Source organism: Coffea arabica, chromosome 11e (genome assembly GCF_036785885.1).
Source record: "Coffea arabica cultivar ET-39 chromosome 11e, Coffea Arabica ET-39 HiFi, whole genome shotgun sequence".
In the NCBI taxonomy this organism is placed as follows: Eukaryota; Viridiplantae; Streptophyta; class Magnoliopsida; order Gentianales; family Rubiaceae; genus Coffea; species Coffea arabica.
In genome coordinates, this window is record NC_092331.1 from 59103399 (window position 1) to 59127059 (window position 23661).

Here is a 23661-nt window from a genome sequence, read left to right on the forward strand (position 1 = left end):
ATCCTGCTGGAGAAGAACATTACAGGGACTGACTTTGGGGATGAAATGACAATTACGGAAATTTATTCTAGTTACCTAATGAAACCATCTTAGAAAATCCAAAATTAGAAAATACTCACCCCTTAACGGACTATATTATACTAATTAATTGAGAATAGTTATTGCTTAAGATTGGATCACTTTTTATCATTTTGAAAATTCAGATCAACTCACCAAAACAGTTCCCGTAAACTGTTCACAAGTAATTTGTGATTAAGACCGTGTGTTTTCTGTCCAATAGTCTGAATGTTGTAAATCTAACGTCTGCGGAAGTTACCAAGATCCCTCTCAGCCATGCCCCATAAACATTAATCGAGGGTCAATGCCTGTTCCTAAAGGCATGGACCAAAGGTTTAGCTTGGAATTTGGACGATTTGGAATTGCAAATCACAACTCATTAGGTATAAATAAATGAATTATTATGATGGCTTTGAGTAAAATACCATATATTTTCTGTCCATCTACGCAATGGCATAAGCCGCATCTTCTCATCGTTCCCTCTCAACATATGATACAAAACCCAACCGTAGCATTGCAATCTATCCTACGAATTAAGCTCTAACCAATATACATATATAAGTTGACTATCTATCTACAAACACTACTAATTGTACTTGCAATTCCTTGTCATTGTCCAACTTTTCTCCAGCTCCACTCCAATATGGGAGCATCCACATCGAATCTTCTGTGTCTGTCAAATGGATCTCCATCAATCATCCATCAGCCAAGCGTTTCATTCTAGGTTACTCGAGTAAATGTACTAATCGCCACAGCAGTTAGCACGTTTTGCCTCCTGCAGTTTCTGCCAAAGGCAGAGCATTTCTCGAGGACCTTGATAGTGGGCAATTACATAGCCATCTCTGCATCCCACATTGAAGATCCTCTCATCTGTCTCATATTTTACTTCCAAACCTTGCTTCTTCATATCTGAAATCCAAATTCCCATAGCCACATCCTCTAGCTTGAACATCTGCAGCAGTAAACCACAAGATTTTTAGCATTTCAATGACTTTACAAGAATTAATCAAGGTGATGGAAGCAATCTTATTTACTTGCAAAACTACTAAATTAAATATTTCTGAATGACTACTGGTGTAGAGACCGATGTAAAGTTGTACCTTAAGTTGGCCTTTTCTGTATCTCTTGTAGATTGCCTGTGCTATATCATTTGATACAACATATCCAGGACCATGTGCCCAAGGAGGATAGGAGTCATCTGGCCATTCCTGAATTGAAATACAAAAGAGAATGAGATTTGATCATATACCACAGTTATAATCGAAAGGAAATAATATATATATATATCACAAGTTGAAATTAGAGATGCATCTTCCAAAATCTCATGAGGTTCAAAATTTCACGAGAAAACTCCATAATCCAGCATCCTGGGGTTATTAGAAAGCTGCTAGAAATGTATGCAAAATGAAAGTCTGTGAACTTTTTTTGGTGGGACATGGCTAGGTTTGAAAACTGGAGCACCATCTAACTGAGCTAATGCCCAGATAGAACTTGTATTTCGCCTTCCCTTCAGATAAACAGTCGAGTTGAAAGGAGAGGGAACAGGATTGTCTCAAAGCCTCTTTAGACAGAGGATTGTGACCTAATTAATTGCATTTGCCACGACAGAGGTGCCAGAGGTGCCTAATCATTGACACCTCTTCCTCATAAAGCCTAAGATTAAAAGTGTCATTACGAACTCTCAGTGTTTCATAAATGTTGAAACCATATTTTGTGCCTTTTATTGACAGGATTTTCTCTCTTACGTTAGCATAGGGTTAAGCTTTACCCTATAACCACAATTTTCCCAGAATAAGACTTCAGTTATATTGCATTTCTAAGTCCCAATGTCTTCTTAACATAGATGAACACACATATTCTATAAGATATAGCTATGCTTGCATCTATTCCTGTATCTTATGGCTGCAAGTATTATGTGCACATCTAATCTCAGATATAGATTTTCAGTGATAAAAGGATTAGGCCCTAACACTAAACTAACCACAGAATGAGATGCATTCAGGACAAACTTACTTCAGGACTAATGTACCACTTGCTATCAGGACTTCGATGAGGATGTGAATCAGAATTAATGAGCCCATAAAGCAAACCACGGCTCACATTAATCCTATTCAAGGAGGCCAAAATTTCATCCACCCGAACAAATGCATCATCGTCTGTCTTCATGACAAATTTTGCTGAAACAACCTGTGTCTGTTCAAAAGATTTAAGTCAAAGAGGCACTCGAAACTTTCCATGAGCTTTAAAGAGACAGGACATTACCCCAAATACGCATATAGCTAAAGTCTTCCATGTGATAAGGCTATAGTAGTCAACAAATGGCATCAGTTGGATGTCACCATAAGTTTTCGCCTCGTTCCATAGCTCCTCATTCATCACCTGGTTTTTATGCTACAAAGCAGAGGTGACACTTTCATCATATTGTCCAACAAATGGCAGGTTAAAATTCAGAAGTCAAATGCTAGGGACATGACTGAAAAAATTGGTACATGTTTAACTAATACATGAACCGCTCTTCCATGAAGCAACAATTCTTTTGTAAAAAGAGACAAAGTTGTTCCCTTTAATAGTGCCTATCAAAGAATCTCATCTCTTCATTATGGCTCACTTGTGCTGTTGATGCTATATTCTAGAATCAAGCATGTAAACTCAAGAACTACAGTGTGCAAATGAATTGCTAAAAATTGGTAGAGTTTCAGGATTTGGGCATGTCCTAATCCTGTTTCTAGAAGTAATAGTTCACATCAATGGCTGCAGATATGCATGCAGCAGTACTTGTGAAATAATATTGCCTGTAATTAAGTAGATAACTAGGGCAAGATAAGTAGTGATCATCCAATGCAAGCATAAGTGACAAATAAAGTAATCAAGCAAAACATAAACAGCAAAACTTGCAAAACTTACCAGACCAACAAAAAAACGAACTGCAACCGTTCCAGACCTCACAGGACCATACTGCATCCATGTTCTTCGAACAGCCATTCTGCGTTTAAAATTGTTGGTAGTAGAGAACACACCAATGAAAAGATTTAACTGTCTGTGTGGAGGTAGTGGAGGAGCTTTAAGATCTTTGATGTCAACTATGTGTTCTAAATCCTCTGATGTAGGTAAGCCACTTGACAAAACAGAAATTAATTTTATGTTTCCAGCAATCCTTACTTCATTAACAAGCCAGGGTTCCAAAGTCTGAAAGTAACATAGAGATAAACAAGTCAAGGAATGAACATTATGTTGCACAATCTGCAAAGAACATAGGGAGAAAAAGAAGGAACCTACTTCACGAAAACCAAATGATGTTATGTGTTTCCCATCAACTGTCATCTGAATTCCCTCTGATCCTACTCTGAGTGTTGCTACAAATGGATTCCCTTGCTTAAAGGGAAAATACTTTTTTGGTTTAGACACATCCTGAACCATAGGAGTCTTTGTTGACACATTTAAGTGTTTACCACCCATAGTTGTATGGTTGTCATCTTTCCCAACTATCTGGTTGCACTGGTCCAATTCATCCACTGGCATGAAACAATTAGGTTTATCAAACTAATGAATACAGTACTGTACGTGGAAAATCACATCAGAGCAGCTGAAGCACTTGAGTACAAGAAATGACAAAGTCCAATAGAAAGAAACATAAGCTATACATAAAGGTAACTGTTGAGAAAACTGATATTTTGGCATAAGTAGAATTAAATAGCCCGGTCCTATCTGCATCTTACTTGCATGATAAATACAGTCTGTACTTTCTGATAACATGCATGTAGTAAAAATATAAGCAAATATCAGTATCATAAACTCTTTAAGGAATTTTCAAAAAGACAAAACCAAACTCTTATATCATCATGCCTGACACGATGATCTTATAAAGCAACAAAAGCAGTTAACACAAATTTACCATCTAAAATTGTGAAAGGAAAGAACAAAAGACTATGTACATACAGATTTCCTTTACTTAATGAAAAAAAAAGGAAGTGTCAAAAAAATTAGTCTAGCAAGAAAATTTACCAGGAATTAACTCTGTTCAAGTAAGCATCATTGCTCAGGTAGAATTCCAATTTTGAGATCTTGATCGAAACCAGATTTTTTAAAACTATTTCATGCTTCAGGAAAAATATTTATTTGTTAGAAAACGTGCAAATTGGCCATAAACTTCAAGACAAAGAACAACATTTATTTGGCAATGCTTGTCTTGTTTGCCACAAAAGGGGTGCTATGGCTAAGAACCGAACATTGCTAGATCCTATGAACCTAAGCAATCAGGTTACAGACATCATAACACACAAGTAAAGAAGTTAATCTATTCATTGCACAGAAAAAAATTAAACCAGAAAAGGCCTTAATATTTACCTTTCTTGTTCTTCTCAGGATTAGGAGATGGACAGCGCTCCTCTTCACCCCAGTCATGTGCAATTGTCCAGGTGTTTTGGACAATTACAGGATCCTCAGTTATTTGATCACCTAGGAGCCTAACATTGTAGTGCAAGATAATAGGAGGATCTGGCTCGCCGGGAAGTGGTTCACCAGTTAAGTCAATCCGAAAATTACCAAGAAGACCATGTGGAATGCCAATAAAAGTGATTGACGAACCCTGGGTTAATCCACAAGGAACCTGCAACCTGAAGCCATTATCATCAAGTTCCGTAGCATTCATCTTACTAAGATAATGAGGACATTGTTTCTCTTTTCCTTTCCTCTGTGAACTCTCATTCATGTGAAGCTTTTCATCCTCAACTGATGCCAAAAGGTTCTTCCACGCAACAACAGCTTCCTTGGTAGCCTCTAAAGCATTAGGTAATACCTGAGCATGGCTGACTAGATGTTGCAAATGGTTCCACGTATGTAGCGACTGCTTTTCTTCATCCGATATATTCCTCCCAACAAAGAGATCAGATACTAGAATATCAGCAGAAATGACTTGAGAAGTTTTTTCTGGATTCTGTACTACAGCAGGAGCACCAGCAGTTATCCATTCAAGCGGGTTTGTTGAATTCAGAATTGGGGTCAGACTTGTCAAATTACTTTCCTTGAGGGGGTTTTGCATTACATAATACCCCAGAACCAACAACATCACCAAGGATGTAAAGAAAACACCAGCATACCATTTCTTCATTTCTCGTCATTACCAGGGCACCTCAACTGATTATGAATCAACAACTACGGAAACCAATTTGAAGATGACAGACATCTCCAGTAGGAAAGAAGTTTTTAAATAATGAGAGTACTAGGTTGCTGGACTTCGCCAACTTTCTCTTATCTGCATGTTAAGAAGAATATTGTGGATTAAATTCATGCTCTATGACCTCTGGCAACTTAACCATATAAACAGGGACTCATTAGATAAACAAGCTACCAGCTTTCTACTAGCAAAAACTAATAAATGAGCTTTCAAGTGCAAATCAAAATTCAGCACAAAACGGCAAGCTTAATTTCTGACTTCTGCATAGAAGACTGATTAATGAGTTTCCTATCCCGATGCTAAACCTCTAAACTAATTGATGCCTTTTAAAGATTAACCAACTAATAACTAATTACAGAGTCAGAACAACTTCTCTCTGAAAAGATGCAGAACTCATGTGCCAAAAAAGAAAAAAAATTCAATTTTGAAAACTAAACAACAGATTGATGAAATAAACAAAATTCAATCCTTTAAAACTGGGTAAAGAAAAAAATAAAAAATCTGAACCTCTAGTCAAATTTCTCCCCATGTTTCTGAAGCAGAAAAGATTACTCAAAACTTTAATTCTCCTGTAAACTAAATCCACACCTCGTGTTATCTTCTAAACCGAAGATTTTGTCTAGGCCGGCCGAATTAAAAACAATGCGAACCAGACTTTACGATGAAAACTAGACAGATCAGCAGAAACCGCCAGAATATTCACATCTCCAAATAACTGCCAGTCACAAAAGCCCTCTATCGAACAACAGATCTCGGTTTCAACCAACACCAATATTCTGCTAACAGCCAAAAACAAATAATAAATTAATAAGTAAATAAACTTCGAGCTTTACAGTTCTGACTCAAGTAAACTATACAATTTCACTCCTCAAACACTAATTTAGTACTACTGTTCCAAATTTAACACTATCCAAGTTCACAAAACCAAACAAAAAAGGCCACAATTCGAAAAATAGAAACAGCAAGAATGTGAATTAACAGTCATCGTTATACAGTCGGAGAAAATGTAAAACAAATAAAATTCGAGAAATTAAATGGAAAAAAAGAACTCAAGATTGAAAGTTATGTACCTGAATATGGAGGAATTGGAGAGAAAGTCTAGCAGGTGTTTGAAGAAAAGTGCAAATGGAAAACGTGATAGAAATGACGAGGGAAGAAATAAGGAGTACTAGGAATAGTATTAAGCTTCGTTGTCGTCTCCGGTTCTGAGTGTTTAGATTGACTGCGACTTCTTGAAGTCTACCACTGCCGAAAACGCTGCATTACGGAATTGAGATGAATTTCGATTTGGTTTGGGGATCTTTTTTCTAAAAATCTTTACAACGTATAGTATATTTTTTTACTAGTATCAATTACTACTAGTTTTGAGAAAGCCGTGGAAATTGGATTTTTGGGAGTGTTTGACAAGTTACATAAAGACTGGTGGAGCCGCCGGTCCCGGGGGAGGACTATACTATTTTGATGGTGGACTACTGAGGCTGCTACGTGGAAATAATTTGTTGGGGGGAAGAATTTTGGAATAAAGGAGAAGGTGGAAAAGGCTGCTGTTTGGGGTGTGGCCTTTTTTTTTTGTGATTTTCTTGCTGGCGGTGTGCCTTTTCATGAATGTTTTGTATGGGTAACTAAAAGGAAAGCCAAATTCCATGAGAAGAGAGGCTTGTAAGATGGTGTGGTAATTCCATGAGAGCATTAATTGAATACGTTAGATGCATGATACATGATACGTTAGATCATTTTCTAAATATTTCTTTTTTTCTTGGTTACTTTTAAGTGTAAATCTTATATATATATTGATAATGTATATGTTGGATACATGATGTACGTTAGATATATGATACATGAGTAAAATTTGAATTTTAGATGAATTATTTTGCATTCAATTGTGATGATGTATACAATATCTCAACGTATAAAAAATTTATCTTACTTTTAATCGTCTAGATAAATTTTTAATTCAATACATCATGCATTTCATGTATACATGTAATTAATTAATTGGATAGATATTTATTTATAGATGACTTTCCTTTTTTTTTCTAGTTTGATTATCAACGATACATAAGAGGAGGAGAGTTGCATTAGGCAATAAGATCAAAGGAATTGTACGTAGACACCGTTAAACTCCAAATTCTCCCAGTTAAAAAAAATTAATTCCTAGTATAATGCTAAAATCTACATTATAAAATATGCTATACGGCACCCCATGCAAACAATCCATTAATAAAGGCTGGTTTTGCTTGTTAGGCACTCGTACCTCCTTTCTCTCTTTTGTTTTTGGGGGTGGCGAAGAGAAGCAAAATTCATTCCTTAAATCTAATTGGCTTTCAGAACTGTAGCCATGCTTGGATTGCTTGTTTCCGTCGGAAAATATTGTCGTTTTCCGTGATCACATTTCCCTATCACCTTTTTCCCTCACATATATCAAATCGCTACAGTAATTTTTCCATGAAAAATGACGGAAAATGCAATCCAAACACAACCTTTGTATTGGCCCCATCCAAATTTGTCACTGATGTAGAGCTATTTCAGTCAGCGCCGTTGTAAAATAGTAATCGTCTGCCCACTCATTTGACCCTTGTTTTGATTCCTAATAGGGGTATAAATGAGCTATTTAAAATGGGGTGGGAACGGATTAAGGAGCGAGCAACCCAAGCAATTCCTTACGCGTGGTGACTGAGTCGGTAGAAGATGGAGGACGATGGTTGGGCGGTCAAACGTTGCTGGTACAGAGTCATACGTCAATTTGGCGGTTTTACTTGTCTTTGCAATTTCTGATTTTACAGTTCTCCTTCAATTATTGTTGCGGTTTGTCGAGTTGCCTGTGGCATGGGAGGCTGGAATCCGGAGATACAAGCAACATTTTATTATTGCATTCCGGCATTGGCACATTAGGTGGAGGTGATCATAAGATCTTAATTCAACTTTCAAACTTCATTTTTGTAGGACACGAATTCTCATTTGAATAAAAAAAAGGAAAGGATACATTTTGTTTCGGGTAAATTTGCTCACTCTATTTACGAGTTATAAAAATGAAAATCAACTGATCTCTAAACTCCAAATCGATCCATTGTCAATCATTTTTTTTTATACTCACCATTTTCTACTTTGATAGTTTTAATTTTTTGCATAAAGTTTAAGAAAAATTAATTAATTTTATTGAAAGAATAAATCTAACATACTGTTTTCTAGAATACCCTTACATAGATATTAATAGTACGACTAATCATTATATTTTTACATTCATTACAACAACAATACTATGAAAATTTACACCATTCTAAGGTATGAATCCAAGCAATTGATAAATAAAAGGTAGGCTATACTCGCAAATAATTAAGCATATCAAATAATATAGGTATTTTAGAAAAGTTACAAACTAATATATGTTTCTCAATTAAAAAGTAAATTATAATGTGAAATGAATGAAAAAAGGAAAATAAGATTATTAAAATGGATAGTATCTGAAATGATGGACAAATGGACAGCAAAGTGGGAGATGGTTGTTAAAAGGCATAATGCCGTTACTAAAAGAAAGAGACAAATCAATAATGTTGGCCAAATCACAAACAAAGATGTCGAAGTGATGGTACGGTGCGACCTAAAAAGTTTGGCTTGGTTGAGGTCTCTCTACTTGGAAGGCTGGCATGAATCCCTGCTTTAGGCCTTGTCTGAAATCTTGTTCCTGGCTCAACATTAGGGACTTTTCTTCAACAAGAGGATTACGCTTTTCTGCTTCGTATAAACCAGTCTTCAGAGTTTAGACACACACGGCTCCTTGAGCTGTAAAAAGATAGGGATAGGGACTTCCTTCTTGGTCAGGGTATAATTGAGTGCATTATTGACTTCATGCAGCCAACTTATTAAAAAAGACTTAACTTTGAGACCTCTTTCTCCCTTGAATCATAAGCTAAGTTGACAAGTGTAGCCATTCATCAACCAATGAGAAGTTCTCCCTTTTCAAGGCCATTAATGTTAATTTAGGTCTGAGGGTGATTAAAAAAATAATTGTAAAAACTTTTTACACCATTCAATTTATCCCCGGAAGAATTTAGTCTTCATTAACATATATAGTAAATGTGTGAATGCAATTGCCCCAATTGAACCCAATTGCTGACGTGGCGCTCTCCCATTGGTTGATTGGTGGTAGTCCTCCAATTGATTCCAATTTGATGAGTTGTCGTCCTCTGATTCGCTGATTGGTGGTAGTCCTCCCAATTGCATATGAAGATGGTGATGTGGCGAGTTTTGATTGGATGGGAGGTGGTAGTTTTCTAATTGCACGTAGGATTGTGCTAAAATTAACCTTTTTTTTCCCTTTCCCAACAATAAATTGTGTTAACAAAAAATTGGTATCCCAATTATTCACAATTATCAACGCTTTTTTTTGGTTGCCAAATAAATCACAATTATTAATTATTATTTTTTATTTATTGTAATAATTGCTTATGTTATGCTCTAACTGTATTAATTATTATTATGTTATCTTTTTTGTAATTGCTTTTGTTATGCACCAATTGTGAAAAATTTACTCTAAAAGTTGGTATCCCAATTATTCACAATTATCAACGCTTTTTTTTGGTTGCCAAATAAATCACAATTATTAATTATGACTTTTTATTTATTGTAATAATTGCTTATGTTATGCTCTAACTGTATTAATTATTATTATGTTATCTTTTTTTGTAATTGCTTTTGTTATGCTCCAATTGTGAAAAATTTACTCTTTATTTGATTTTTTTCCAACGCCAGCCTAGCTAATCTTATTGAAAAAAATTGGTGCTCTTTATTTATTTATTTATTTTTTGGAATGAAAGGGGAAGACATTCAACTATTATTATCTAATTTTCACGATAATCTTTATTTAGTATTAATTCTACATAAACAATCAACAATGTGGTGCGCTTCCATTAGTGTCATTTATTATTTGGTCACTCTACACACCAGGTTTAATTATAGATTCCCCACTATTATTTTTTATAATTATTTATTTATTTACTTGTTATTTGGGTTCCATTTTTCAATTACCCAATAAATCACATTTAATTACCAAATTTTTACAATTCATTGTTAATAACTAATTAATAGTGTTATTTTTTTTACCTAACAAATCACATTTAATTAATAACTTTTTCGCAATTATCTACCTATATAGTAAAAGCATGACTGGGTTTGTTAAGATGAATGGTTGTTGTGCTGACGTGGTTGAATGGGATTGGTTCAAGCATGCGTCTGTCACAGGGATCTCATGTGCTGAAGCTGAAGAGAAGAATTGGCTTCATTTTCCTATTTTTCTTTTCTCTTGCTTTGAAACAAGTTGTTTTCTTTTACACCGAGGGTTGATTCTTTTACCCAATGTGAGAAGCCCGTTTGAAAGTCACCAGATCCATGTCTACTTTGTTGTCAGAGTGATTAGCTTGATTTATGACAAGTGGTGGTGTTGGGCTCAATGCTAATTTGTTGGTTTTACAATTTTGACCTTACTCTTGTACCCAAAATTACCGGTGCTATTGTGAAGCCTTTCTTGTCCCCATGGGCTTGAATAAAAATTGCTTCTACCGTCACTGTTGCAATCTGCCAAATAACAGCTTTTACCTCTTTTCTTGACGGATGAGAAGACTGATGCAATTTCTCTGCACAATTTGCACACCGACCATCTATTTTTTCCAGATTTTAGGAATATCATCATCAAGGTCAGCGATAATAGTTCCTTTCTTCCGTTTTCCTTTGTTGCTTTGCTGCTGTTTTTTGCTCTCTGGTTAGCTCAGCTCCTTGCTTTCTATTTTCTAAATTCAAACTGTTTCTTGTTGCTCTCTACATAAAATTTACATTGTGCTGCTGCATTTTTCTGTGTCTTTTTTTTACGAGGTCTATTTTGTTGATTGAACGTTGTTTCTCTCCTCTCTCTGTGAAAGATAAATTGTATCTTCTCCATCTTCATCTTCTTCATTTGAACAGGTGAGTTTTTTGGTCGGTAAGTATCTCGACTTTCTTTTCTACTGCAAGAAATGAGACGAAAAAAAACAAGGAAGCCATGTGGAAACAAGAAGCAACAAGGAAAAAATGGGTCTTCGTCATCTTCATCAGAACATGTGGTTTTTTTGCTCAGTAAGTATTTTTATTTTTATTCTTTATGTGAAATTTATCTTCATCGTCAGTTTTTTGCTTCGAAAGTATTGGTACTTTTTTGGCTGCAAGAACATAGACAAAAAAAAAAGCCACATGGAAAGAAGCAGACAGGTGAAAAACTGGATCTTCAGCATCTTTATTTTGTGAAATTTAAAAATCACATGTTCTAAGCAAAAAAAACCCAATCTCTTAAATTTTTTGAGTTTTTCATTTATTTTTATGTATATTGTTAGTCTTGTTTCCCTTGTTTAGATCCCATCAGAGAGATTAAGAAAGCAAATAAGGATGGATTTGGATATGGAGGCCTGTGTTGACAAGATCAAACAGGAATATCCATTTATTTTTATGTATATTTGTTAGCGTTTTTCTTCCTTTATCAGATCATATGAGAGAGATTAAGAAAGTAGATAAGGATGTGTTTGGATATGGAGGGTGTGCTATTCATCTACCCATAAGATTCAAACGAGACTTCATTTTCTCATCCACCAATGCCCTTACCTCCCGTACCTCTCTCTCAAACTCTCTTTTCAACAGCTCTCTGTTGCCACGGAAGGAAGAAGTCGATTGATCTGACATTGAGGTACCCTACCATGCTCAATTCTAAATCTTAGATTTTATTTTATTTTTACCTATTTCGTATCTCATCATTTGCTCAATTTTTTTGTGGTTTTTTTTATTTAGGTTGGAGAAATCATCAAAAGGTAAATTTTTGGTGCCCTAATTTCTTATTTTCTTGCTTTATGTATTACCTTTTCCCCCCTTAATTTCTTTGCTCGAAGCCTCTTAGATCATTATTGGGTTTCTGCACAATTCTAATAATATAATGAAGTTTGAAAAGCATTTCTGCATATAAAACAGTAGTATTTTTTCAGCCAAAAAATAACAAAAGATGCAGATATTTAACTACTGACCTCCTGTTTTCTTAACAAAAGACAAGAATTGGTGGCTTCATGTTATCTTCGTGTGTTTGTCGCATTTTTAGAAAAGTTTTTTTTAATGAGTCTACTATATCTGCTAGCTTGGTTAGGGTTGATGTGTAATTATCATATCAGATTGTTTGGAAAGTTTGTTATGTTGTTATAGGGAGTGCAAGAACTTTACACAAAATGCTAATTTATTCTTTGTAATTTTTCCTCTTCTGATCTCTTGTGTATTAGTGGAAATCTTATGTGATTCTATGTGTCCTTTCTTGTGGTGCATTGCGTTGTTGTCCACTTGCTTAGGGTGGTTCAAAATTCTTTCATGTGTTCGCCTATGGTGTAACAAAAGTAACTTAAAAAGTTTCTAAGTTTTTAACTGTTTGCTATTTTAAGTTTTAGGTTTTTTGTTATCTGTTTAAATTACAGACTATTTGTTTTCTTCATATTGTTTTCTTCTTTTTGTTATAGGCGTCTTTATTTTCTATTGGATTTTAAATGTTTGTTACAGGTTGAGCTATTAAAATTTGCAGTATGGTACAAAAGGATTGGGGAAAATTTTTCTCAAGGTGAGTTTTATTTGGGTGTTTTTCCTGAACCAAAAGAAGAAAAAGGGAAATGGTTTGTTTAGTGCAGATCTAAGGTTTTGTCTTCCTATTTTTTTCCTTGTGTTAACAGATTTTTTCCCCAGCACTTTATTGTAAGTTTTTGCTGTCTTTGTGCTATTATTGGTCTTTAGAAAGGTGCAAGATGAAGATTAATAATAATGACCTATTTTGTCACTTTGTAAATTGTCGAAAGAAGCAACCAAAATTTTAATGATGTTTGAATGCTGTTAGAATATAACATGAGTGTATTGTTTCGTCATATTGTATGCTACCACAACATAGAACAGAGAAATGATAGCAGTAAATTCGGACTTTGGTAATAAGCCTGATATAGAAACAACATTTTTAAAGTGTGATCGCTTATCATTCTATTTATTAATTTCTAATATTTTGTGAAGATTGCCTTTTCATTCAGTATGTGCTGCGGCTGCTTCTTTTTATTATACCAAATTAACAACTAGCTGGCTAAAAATTTTGTTGGGATTCTTAGGTTGTGTTTCTATATTTTCGCCCCTTGTTAATTTGTTTTGATTTAGCTTACCTTTCTTAAGATCCATTGTTTTGTGCCTTCTGGTATTGTCAATGTAAATCAATGCTTGAGAAAAACAAGAATTCGTGACTTCGTGTTATATAGATTTATAGACAGTAGTCTTTTTTTCTTTGCCTCTGCAGCATGAAGCCAATGGTTTAAACCATATGGAATCAATTTGAAGAAGCTCACGATAATCCTATTGCAACTGAGCATGATCCCTTCACAATTATCATTGCCATTAGAGTCAAAGTGACAACAGCCAACTGTAACCATCTGCACCTTTTTTTTCCCTACGTACTTAAACATTTTAAATTGAACATGTTAATAGTATCAAACATAATTTTTCCCTCATTCGTTTTAGATCTTAGCCTCTCAACTTAGTCATTATCAGTGATTCTTATAATTTCACGTTTTCGAGAAGTTGTGAATCTATGTGATTGTTATAATTTTTAAATTGTCCTGTGCACTGATCTCATGATCATTATTGGATTTTTTTTAAACTTCAAATCAGGTTTCAAAAGAGTGAAAACTAGAGAAGTAATATAGATATTACTACTAGAATATAGATGTTTGCTATCCAGAGAAGAAATGATGCTACTAAGAGTTTTTCTTCTTTTGTTTTATAATACTACATGTCATAAGCATCTGCTATGTCCTATGAAGGAATTATGTCATTGCACATGTAGAAGAATCAAAATGTTACATAAATTCAATTGTAGTACTTGTTACTTACATAGAATGGTAATTTTTGCCATACTATAAAAAATACTGTTCTGAGAGTGTGTGACCTTTTTAGAAAGTTGGAAGGAGAGAACTACAATTGGAGTTTTGGTGTTTAAATTCGATTTAAATATGAATTGCAAACTCCTCTCACTACTAAAATCTATCTATTGTCTGTGTGCAGCTTCTCTCTCTGAGACCAATAGTCCATCGTAGAAGAGTGAAAAGCTTTACCTTCTGGCTGTTGGTTGTTATAGAAGTGGTGAGCATTTAAGAAGCCTGCAGCTTGTATAGAAATGTTTGGGGGTTAGTTCTCTACTCCCATTAGTGAAATTGCTCATAGTTTAACGTGCTTTACCAATTTTAATTGTCAAAAGAAAGAAACTGTAGAACATTTTGTTGTATTCAAGAGTGGTGCTTTTATCCCATTGGTTTTGTCTTTGTTTGCTAGATTGAACCTGATTGGAGGTAGGCTTTGTACCTTGAGAAGACAGTAAAAGAACAAATTACAAAGGTGATAACATATTACTTTGAATCCTCAGGATTATTTTTTTCGAGTATGGCAATACATGAAATAAAAGTTTAACTTTATGGTGCAGATGGTATCATTGGAAGTGGCATTTCAGTTACTGCTGTGGTACTTATAGCTGGTGGAATTATAACTGCATTAGCTAGCAGAAAATCATGATTGTTATTTTAAGAGTAATTTCCCTGATTTGCGGTTCCCAATCTTCGAAGATGATGCATTTTAATCCTGCTAACTATGAACTGATGTCCTTTCTATTACTTTTAGTTGAAGTTAAGACTTTGTAAATATATATTTCAATGGATTTCATATGGTACCTCCGAACTGAAGCATATTATCTCAACTAAGATGTCCGGGCACTCTGGGCAAGCTGAAAAGTCGCGGTGTTCGCCTCCTAGTGTTTCTTAATTCATGGCTGTACTTAAGACTTAAGAGCCCAGTTGACCTCTTCCAATGAACTTCCTAGAATACAACTCATAAAAGATGACGGAAATAATGGTACATTTTTCTAGGCCACTAACCCATGTTGATTTGCTTTTATCAAGGAGCATTTACCTATGTATCGTCATATGTATATGAGTATTAAAATGTTGGCATTGTATCATGTAATTATTATTTGTACATCAACAATTGGGAAATGACTTTCTTGTAAACGAAGCATCATTTGCTGTTGAAATTTTCTTTTGAATGTTTTGTATAAATTAAACTGTAACGTAGACGCGAGAATTTCAAAGATTGTAAAACTTCCAGGTTCTGAATTTTACCTAACGGTCGCTAATAAGTGGCTAACGCTACGCAAAGTCAGATTATCATCAAGTGTTTTGTATGTTTTTGTGATCAAAGGGTCTCTTACCTTAATTGTGTTATTTTCCCACCCACAATCATCCACTTTTTATAAAAAACACGTAAATTCTCTCCAAATCAAAATTGAGAAACACAGCCATGTAATTTAGGGGCGATACTGAATTAACACAGTTTGAGCTTACTTTGATTGAGTTCGAACTCACGAGTCAAGTTCGAGTTTCAAATTTTTGTACTCAAATTCTCGACGAGGCTCATCCACCTTATTATTATATATATTTTTAATTTTTTATATTTATTATTGTGAAAATGTCAATTATAGCATTTATTTTTATTAGATGAATACGATTAGACTCGTACATGCTCGATTGAATTTGATTAGATTCGATTAAATTTAATTAAACTCGAGCTCAAATTTAATTATTTTATCTCGAGTTAAATTCTAATTGTGCGCTACTTGAATTCGACTCAACTCAAATTCGGCCATTGTAATTTGATAGTATTAGCAAGATATCACCACAAATCTTCTCGCGTACAAACAATTGGAATTACAGCAACGGCGAAGTAAAGCAAATTGTAATTTGACTATTAACTACTAGTCATTTGCTGGATCAAATAAAAAAGTAAATCTATATATATTTTGTTAAAGTCCAGTGAACATGGATTAAATTTAAAATGAAGGAAATTCAATCCTGGAACCACACTTGCCACGTGGCAGCACAGGACATTCGATGAGGTTTGATCCGGATGTATCGACGCATACGTATATCTGATATAATTGGCTATTGCCAGATGGGTCGACATTGCACTCGATATAAGGAGTGTACCCAATTCCACCTCTAATTGCCGCTTTGATGCCTTCCAAACTGTAATATTGCCCATTTGGTTGAATTCCTGCATACTTAAAAGAATTGCTCCTTTGGTCAAATTTGAGGGTTCTTGATTTATAGTAGTGTAATCTTTCTTATTTTGTAATTCTATTTAATTTTATAATTGTTCAAATCAAATATATTTTGTGACATGTTCTATATATTTTCTGTCATTATTACAGTTTTCTTTGTCAAACAAATCATGCTAAACGATTTTCAACTAATTTATTAATAATAACAGATAAAAAAAAATTGTTAGACCCAACGTCATGTATTCTAGTATTAGTACAAAATAAAGGAAATCATCGAGTTTCGGACTGCGTAGGCGATCACCACCTGTCATTAAGACAAAATCTTCTAGATTTTCATGTCATTTTGTATTTGGGTCCTTACATAGCACTTCATAGTAGGATTACTATATAATTATCCACGTTGCATGGAAATGAAGAAGTCAAATTAACTCGGATTTTTTATTTGATAAATTAATGTAATATTTCACTGTACGAGTCTATTCTTGCTGTCTTATTAATTCCAACTTTATTAAACAAACCATCGTGTCAGCGGATGAAAATTATTAGATAAAGTACATGGGCTAAAACCAGTTCTTGGTGCAGGAATTAGCAAAAGAAAAGAGGAGGAATTTCATTACGCGCACCTGCATTTTTCAGGATTTGCAAGAGGTTGGATTGTCTTTTGAGGAGTAGAGCAGATGCAAAGTAATCATGCTGATCAAGGATGGATTCCGAGCAGGTCCCGTGTTTCTCCCATTCATGGCTCCAGAAGCTCAAGCCATCACTACTTGGACAGGATAGTGATGGCCAGTCCTTCTGCATTCTGCTCGTGAGGTCTGAAATCTGGAAATTTTATCATCCGAATACCAAATTCAGCTTGGGAATCCAAAAGTAAAAAATAATACAAATTTGGCATAGAAAAATTTCCATCCGAGATTAAGGCCTATTGTTTCAAAAAACAAAAAAAAATTAGTTGTATAGAAATTTGTCTCTTCCTGTGTAAAAAAAAATTTGTGATAATTTTCTTCAATCTGCCCACGTAATCCGAGGGATCGCAGGGACAGTTAACTTAGATAGAAAGGTAGGAAAGATGGTAAATGGTAATCCAAAAAAATAATAATAAAAAATTAATCCGAATTTAGTCCGAAGGATATTCACAGAGTCCGACTCTTACTCAAGAATGAAGATTTGTCCCAAAACTTTTCAAAGCGACACATACAAAAGTGAAACTTGCGACCTCCCGTTAACATTAGCAACTCGCTTATCAGCAATCCGTGTGTTTATGTGTTAGAAAGGGGCAAAAAAAAAAAAAAAAAAAAAAAAACCATTCTTAGGCATTTTTTGAAAGACTCTGTCCATTAACTAATGACGGTGGAAGTCTGCAACCCTGGAGCAGGGCCTCTGGTCCTTTCAGCTGTGGTCCATGAACATTTGGTACCACACCAAGTATTTACTATAGACAACAGCCTTAAGATGCTTATCACAAACCACTTCAACAATGTCTTCACCACAGATTTTTCCTATTCCTATTTGTCTCCTCAATCCTCCCCCAGTAGCACCCCAAAAGTTCCAGCAGATGCCTTACCCACTCTTCTAGCTCTTCCTTCTGAAAGGGAAATCAAAAAAGCTGTCTTTAGTTTCAAGCCTTTCAAAAGCCCAGGTCCGGATGGGCTCCACCCTTTCTTTTATCAAAAATTCTGGTCTGAAGCCAAGAACCCCATCCAAAAATTCATTCTTGACTCCTTCCAGGGACACCACTTTCCTGTTGGAATTAATGATACTTTCATCTGCCTCATTCCTAAATGTGATTTCCCTGTAAGCATCAACCAATACAGGCCTATTAGCCTCTGTAACTCCTCTTTCAAGATTTTAACAAAAATTCTGGTGAACAGGATTAGACCTCTAATGAACTCCCTTATTTCCCCCTACCAAGCCAGCTTCATTCCTGGTAGAAGAGCTTCAGATAACGTCATTATTGTTCAAGAGGCTATCCATAAGCTCAGGATAAAAAGAAAAGGCAAAAAAAGCTTCTGTGCTTTAAAGCTGGATCTTGAAAAAGCCTTTGATAAACTTGAATGGAGCTTCATCAAAGAAGTCCTTACCCTCTTTGGTTTCCCTCATGATTTAATAAACCTGATCATGCACTGCATTACCACCTCTAGATTGGCAATTTTGCATAATGGGGTGCCAACTGATTGGATCTTGCCTTCTAGAGGAATTAGACAGGGGGACCCCTTGTCCCCCTATATTTTCTTACTCTGCATGGAGTACCTTTCTATCTTCATCACAGAAAAATGCAATCAAGGGAGTTGGGTACCTATAAAATTTGGAAGGGAAGGGCCCGAAATGACGCACTGTCTCTTCGCAGATGATGTCATCTTGTTCAGTAGCTGTGATTTGAGCTCCATCACCACCATAAAAGAGGTCTTAGACCATTTTAGTGCAAAATCAGGTCTTAAGATAAATCCCCTCAAATCTCATATCTTTTTCTCTTCCAATGCCCCCTCTGTTACTAGAGATGAAATTTCTGCCACCCTCAACATTTTTGAAACTGATGATTTTGGCAAATACTTGGGGTTTCCCATTTCACATAGTAGAATCTCGAAAAACTCCTACAAATTCATTTTGGAAAAGATGCAGAAAAAGCTGGCTGGTTGGAAGGCAAATTTAATTTCTTTTGCTGGAAGAAAAACTATTATCCAACAAGTTGCAGCAGCCTTGCCTATATATTATAGTCAAGCAGCTCCCTTACCTGCCTCATTGTGTAATGAGCTTGATAAAATCCAAAGAAATTTCCTCTGGGGCACCACTGATGAGAAGAAAAAACTTCATTTAGTAAATTGGGATTCTGTGTGCAAACCTAAAGCTTTGGGTGGCCTAGGACTCAGAAAGGCTTCTGATAACAACACTGTGCTCCTTGCTGGACTTTGTTGGAGACTAGTCAAGGAACCTAAAAGCCTTTGGTCTCAGATTTTACAACATTGTTACATTGACAACAATAGTACTACCTCCAGCCATAACCTCACTTTGAAAAGAGGAAATGGATCCATCAATAAAAAATCCTTGCAGAAGGGATTAGAGTTGTTTAACCAAGGCATCATGTGGAATGTCAGAAATGGGGAGGAAATTCTTCTATGGTGGGATGACTGGACCGGTAGAGGCCCCCTTAGATCAATGATCTCTGGGCCACTCACCCAAGCAGAAACCAAAATGAAAATCAAGCAAATTTTTGGAGACTTTGATGCTTGGGATTTTTCTTCTCTCTCTTTTGAACTCCCGGGCAATATTTGCAGATTCATTCAAAGCATCCCAAGGCAGTTAATGAGTAATCAATCTGATACTCTAAGATGGAAAACCAACCCAAATGGATCTTTCTCTGCCAAATCTGCCCTTCTTATTTTGGAGCAGGATCTAAAGAAAAAGCCCCCTCAAGGGGATTTTGAACTATGGTCTTGGGTTTGGAAGGTCAAAACAAAGTCCAAGGTTAAACATTTCCTTTGGCTAACTTGCCAAAATAGACTGCCTTCTAAGGCACTTCTCCTCAAGAGAAATATCACTTCTGACTCTTTTTGCCCTCGCTGCAACCATTCCTGTGAAGACTCAGCTCATGTTCTTAGATATTGCCCACATGCTTCCTCCTTTTGGCAAAGCCTCAACATTCCCACTTCCTTTGATCTGGATTTTACAGTTTGGCTTAAAAATGGTTGTCTGTCCAAGCATATTTCTCCATTTTATGGAATCCCCTGGGGTACTGTTATCTCTTTTGCCTGCTGGAATCTTTGGATTGCCAGAAACAAGGCTATTTTTGAACCATCTAATCTCTTCTCCATTCTACACAATACTCTAGCAATGGTGGCTGAATACTCCTTTTTAGGACCTATTCAGAACATAGTACATCCTAGAACAGAAGTGCTCATTAACTGGATTCCCCCTGAACCTTCCTGTTTCAAAATCAACACTGATGGATCTTCCATAGGGAATTCGGGTCCAGCTGGATCAGGTGGCTTGATCAGAAATCACCTAGGACACTGGATAGCTGGGTTTAGCAGAAAATTGGGACATGCTACCAATATTCTTGCTGAGTTGTGGGGGATAAGGGATGGACTATCCTTAGCTTCCTCTCTAAACTTGCAAAATGTTGAATTAGAAGTTGATGCTAAAACTGCTCTAGACTTGCTTAAATCGGCAGATACCTCAACTCATGAGTATGCTTCAATTATCTCTGATTGCAGGTTCCTGATTTCTGCCCTGCCGAAAGTCATACTTAGACATGCTTATCGAGAAGCAAACCAGTGTGCTGACAGATTGGCAAAACTGGGTGCTCAACAAGACGTTATTTTTGTATGCTATGAAAGTATTCCTTATGCTTTGAGAAGTCTAGTAGATGCAGATCTTAAGGGAATTTGTTTCCCTCGTTTTGTACCTATAACTTAAGTTTGTTTTAATATATAGTCCCTTTTATTACCAAAAAAAAAAAATAGACAACAGCCCCTTTTTTCGGAAAGGGTCTAGTGGTCACGGTACATTTCCTAGTTTTGGGCAAACATAGACACTAGTATTAGTATTTAGCTTCAGACTAAACGTCCATTTTAGCATTAAACATGGCATCAGTAGCCTAGGTGACCTTAATCTTTTTGTCGTATATATCTAAATGCCCTTCAATCTCGTAAGTACTCGTTTAAATGTTTTTACCGACCTATGTATACATAATACATGTGATTTCTTGAAATTGTTGTACCTGGGATGGATTAAATTGAGCTTCTGGATCACAGTTTGATGGGTAGGAGCCATCATCATAATTGGGCCAAAGCCCATGAATACTGAAATCCGAGGCTGGCTTCCCAGTTCTTGGATAACAACAACCTTGCTTGCTGTCGCAGTATGATCCGGGCCACTGCAACAGAGAAATCAATTCCAGATTTTGAAGTCAAAATAATAATGCAAAACCATGCTTAAGAAATCCCACCAACCATTTGTACGATTGGAAACATTTGCCACGAGACTTCTGAGGGTTGGGGGACAAGACATGGCAACCCGATGCTTTGTTACAAAATGCTTTTCTGTTCCACGAAATTATTACGATATCTAAAACCTTAGAAAGAAAAAATTAGAAAGATGTAAGACGATTCTACCTGACCCTTGCATCCTCCTTCGAGGGCAAGGATCCACAGGCTGGTTTGTTTCATCATATCTTGAGCACTTCACATGAGGGGTTAATGCTATTGATAAGATTCAACCTTTATCGATGACTCAATTGAGCTCAATTTTTACCACTGTCAAATGAAATTCACAAATTAGACATTGAAGGGCAACTAACCTGTTGAACAAAGTAAAAGAAATCGAAGCCTTGAGAAGCACACAGGACTGCCAGACATTGTAAGGCCAAAACCTTAATCAAGAATGAAAGATTGTGTTTCATTTCCAGATCTCTCGGTCTTTTTTTTTTTCTTATGTGGTATCGTAGACTTGGAAGAGATTGTGGCCGGAGATATGGTGTCAAATAAAAGCAAGCATTCAAGTTATATATAGGCAAAATATGGAAAGCAATTGGTAGCAATCAAAGGTGAGGCCAAATATGTCATCAAATATATCATTATATCCTCCATTACTGATTCATTTGTTGAAGGGAATGAATCCAAGGCAACTTTTCAACGTGTGTAACGGCTTCACATTTAATTTTAGGGTACATGTCGGCTCGTCCTTTTGCGGCCTTTCCGTTTGTACGGCTTTTCTTCTTCTTAATTTTTGCGAAATTGAGCTGAGGCGTCTGGATAGGAAAATTAATTGATCTTTCCTATCAATAAAATTCTTGAGAACTGGGGTTGATATCAGAAAACAAATCTTGATAATAAATGCCAAAATGCAGGGAAGATTCAATGTTTTTTTTTTTCTGAACCGCAGAATTTTTTAATCCCATGAATTACATTATTATTGTTTTGCCACAATCACTGTTTTTTTTTTTTTTTTTATCTCAATGTAACGCAAAAAAAAAACTTTCTTCAATTATAGAACATCCACTCTATTGATTTCCCTACCAATACAATGTTGACATTTGGGCTGTAAGATTCCTAGTAGTGATCTCAAATTATATTGGCCTTGGAATTTAGAAACCAGTGCTATTAAGCTTTCAGACACAAATTTTCAAGATGTTCACACCACAATACCAATGGCAAGTTGAATTTGGGCAGCCTGTACATACGTTTGAGGTGATCGAATTTCATACTTCCACCACTTGATGAACCTAATCAATTGGGATTTTTAATTATGTTGCTCGTATGATACCTGTGGTGAGTTGTCAAGTTTGACTTTTACAGGTTGTCCATAGAGATTGTTAATTGGAATTTTAATTCCTTCCATAAATGAAACAAGTTATACACGAGAATTAGACCTTGCACATTTTTTTTCAAAAAGATTTCTTGGTTGGTTTGTCATTTTCATTTTTTCATCGACTGGCACTAGTAAGTAACAAGAAGTGAATGTTTTCACATTGCAAACCGCTTTCATACTTGACATTGAGAGGGGATATCGAATTGAGTCAAGATCAAGTATATGTACACTCGAGTTCGAACAAGATGCTTGGTTGACATACTCAAGGTTGAGCTTCAACTTATACAAATATTCTAAAGTGAGTTCAAGCTTGACTCGATAGAATGCCCTATGAATCGGAGCTTGACCCATTAGTGCTCGAAAATTTTGGAAAAATAATAATATAATAATAAAACATTTAATTATTGTAATTGTTGTAACAAATAAACTTAAAATAGTAATTAATTATTGTAACAAACAACCTTAAATTATAATTTGAAAAATAATAATTAAATATTAAATAGAAAACTCAATAGAACTTGTCGAACTTTTGAGTCTTTCATAACAGTACTTGAATTTGACCCGAAAACTCAATCGAGCAACTCGAATTTGACTCGAATTCGGTGAACACCAAACTCGAGCCAAGCAGTTGAACACGTTGCTCGTGAGTTCGAAGCAAGCCGTTCGATTAGATCTCACCCCTACTCAGCGTTAAGTTCTCACGAAACCGCCAATTTTTTGGTTTCCTTCTCCTCTCTTTTGTCATCCTTAAAATTACTTATCCTTAATTCTTTGGGAGAAAAAAATTTCATCATCTTTAATTTTAAGAAGTCAAATTTCCAATATTAGAGATGTTCAATGATATTAGCTCCCATAACTTTTAAGCCCGTGAATACTCATAACTATGCACAAGTATATGTTTAAGCCCAGCAACCACGTCCATATTTTTTCTAGACAGACTCAAGAGAGCAGCCTGCAGGTCCAATATCTTTTCTAAGGGCCCGCGGGGATGAAA

The 23661-nt window shown here is 35.6% G+C and overlaps 2 protein-coding genes and 1 long non-coding RNA gene across 7 annotated transcripts; 1 reads left to right on the forward strand and 2 right to left on the reverse strand.

Moving 5' to 3' along the window:
* Positions 1–436: 436 nt before the first annotated feature.
* On the reverse strand, positions 437–6792 carry LOC113719492 (beta-1,3-galactosyltransferase GALT1-like). 2 transcript variants are annotated; one of them, XM_027244700.2, is made up of 9 exons: positions 6301–6792; positions 5819–6006; positions 4402–5308; positions 3334–3569; positions 2962–3243; positions 2320–2448; positions 2071–2250; positions 1158–1265; positions 437–1009 (listed from the first exon to the last, which is right to left on the reverse strand). In XM_027244700.2, exons 3-9 carry the CDS (start codon positions 5162–5164, stop codon positions 800–802), a joined length of 1908 nt encoding a protein of 635 aa, XP_027100501.1. In that variant the 5' UTR covers positions 5165–5308; positions 5819–6006; positions 6301–6792; the 3' UTR covers positions 437–799. The 2 variants fall into 2 exon arrangements, with proteins under 2 accessions (XP_027100501.1, XP_027100502.1); XM_027244701.2 differs by lacking the exon at positions 5819–6006.
* Positions 6793–10789: 3997 nt separating this feature from the next.
* On the forward strand, positions 10790–14983 carry LOC113718984 (uncharacterized). Of its 3 annotated transcripts, XR_011825580.1 has the most exons (9): positions 10790–10920; positions 11186–11335; positions 11891–11936; positions 12038–12057; positions 12785–12842; positions 13554–13678; positions 14318–14439; positions 14585–14647; positions 14733–14983. It is a non-coding gene; the product is annotated as an uncharacterized lncRNA (long non-coding RNA). The 3 variants fall into 3 exon arrangements; XR_003454692.2 differs by lacking the exons at positions 14318–14439; positions 14585–14647; positions 14733–14983 and having other exon boundaries at positions 13554–13699; XR_011825581.1 differs by lacking the exons at positions 14318–14439; positions 14585–14647; positions 14733–14983 and having other exon boundaries at positions 10809–10985; positions 13554–13699.
* A 945-nt stretch (positions 14984–15928) lies between these two features.
* On the reverse strand, positions 15929–21847 carry LOC113717601 (extracellular ribonuclease LE-like). 2 transcript variants are annotated; one of them, XM_027242356.2, is made up of 4 exons: positions 21658–21847; positions 21079–21234; positions 16985–17183; positions 15929–16354 (listed from the first exon to the last, which is right to left on the reverse strand). In XM_027242356.2, exons 1-4 carry the CDS (start codon positions 21757–21759, stop codon positions 16131–16133), a joined length of 681 nt encoding a protein of 226 aa, XP_027098157.1. In that variant the 5' UTR covers positions 21760–21847; the 3' UTR covers positions 15929–16130. The 2 variants fall into 2 exon arrangements, with proteins under 2 accessions (XP_027098157.1, XP_071927831.1); XM_072071730.1 differs by lacking the exon at positions 21658–21847 and adding an exon at positions 21311–21649.
* Positions 21848–23661: the final 1814 nt, after the last annotated feature.

What these genes read in the sequence shown, in the direction of transcription:
- LOC113719492 (XM_027244701.2), bottom strand. Translation starts at nt 5,164, where the DNA reads ATGAAGAAATGGTATGCTGGTGTTTTCTTTACATCCTTGGTGATGTTG. An exon ending in CATCATTTGGTTTTCGTGAA is followed by an intron (nt 3,244 to 3,333) that starts GTAGGTTCCTTC and finishes TGTTACTTTCAG; the next exon opens with ACTTTGGAACCCTGGCTTGT. An exon ending in TAGCTATATGCGTATTTGGG is followed by an intron (nt 2,251 to 2,319) that starts GTAATGTCCTGT and finishes TCTTTTGAACAG; the next exon opens with ACACAGGTTGTTTCAGCAAA.
- LOC113717601 (XM_027242356.2), bottom strand. Translation starts at nt 21,759, where the DNA reads ATGAAACACAATCTTTCATTCTTGATTAAGGTTTTGGCCTTACAATGT. An exon ending in TCTTTTACTTTGTTCAACAG is followed by an intron (nt 21,235 to 21,657) that starts GTTAGTTGCCCT and finishes TCTCTGTTGCAG; the next exon opens with TGGCCCGGATCATACTGCGA. An exon ending in GCAAATCCTGAAAAATGCAG is followed by an intron (nt 16,355 to 16,984) that starts GTGCGCGTAATG and finishes TTAAGTATGCAG; the next exon opens with GAATTCAACCAAATGGGCAA.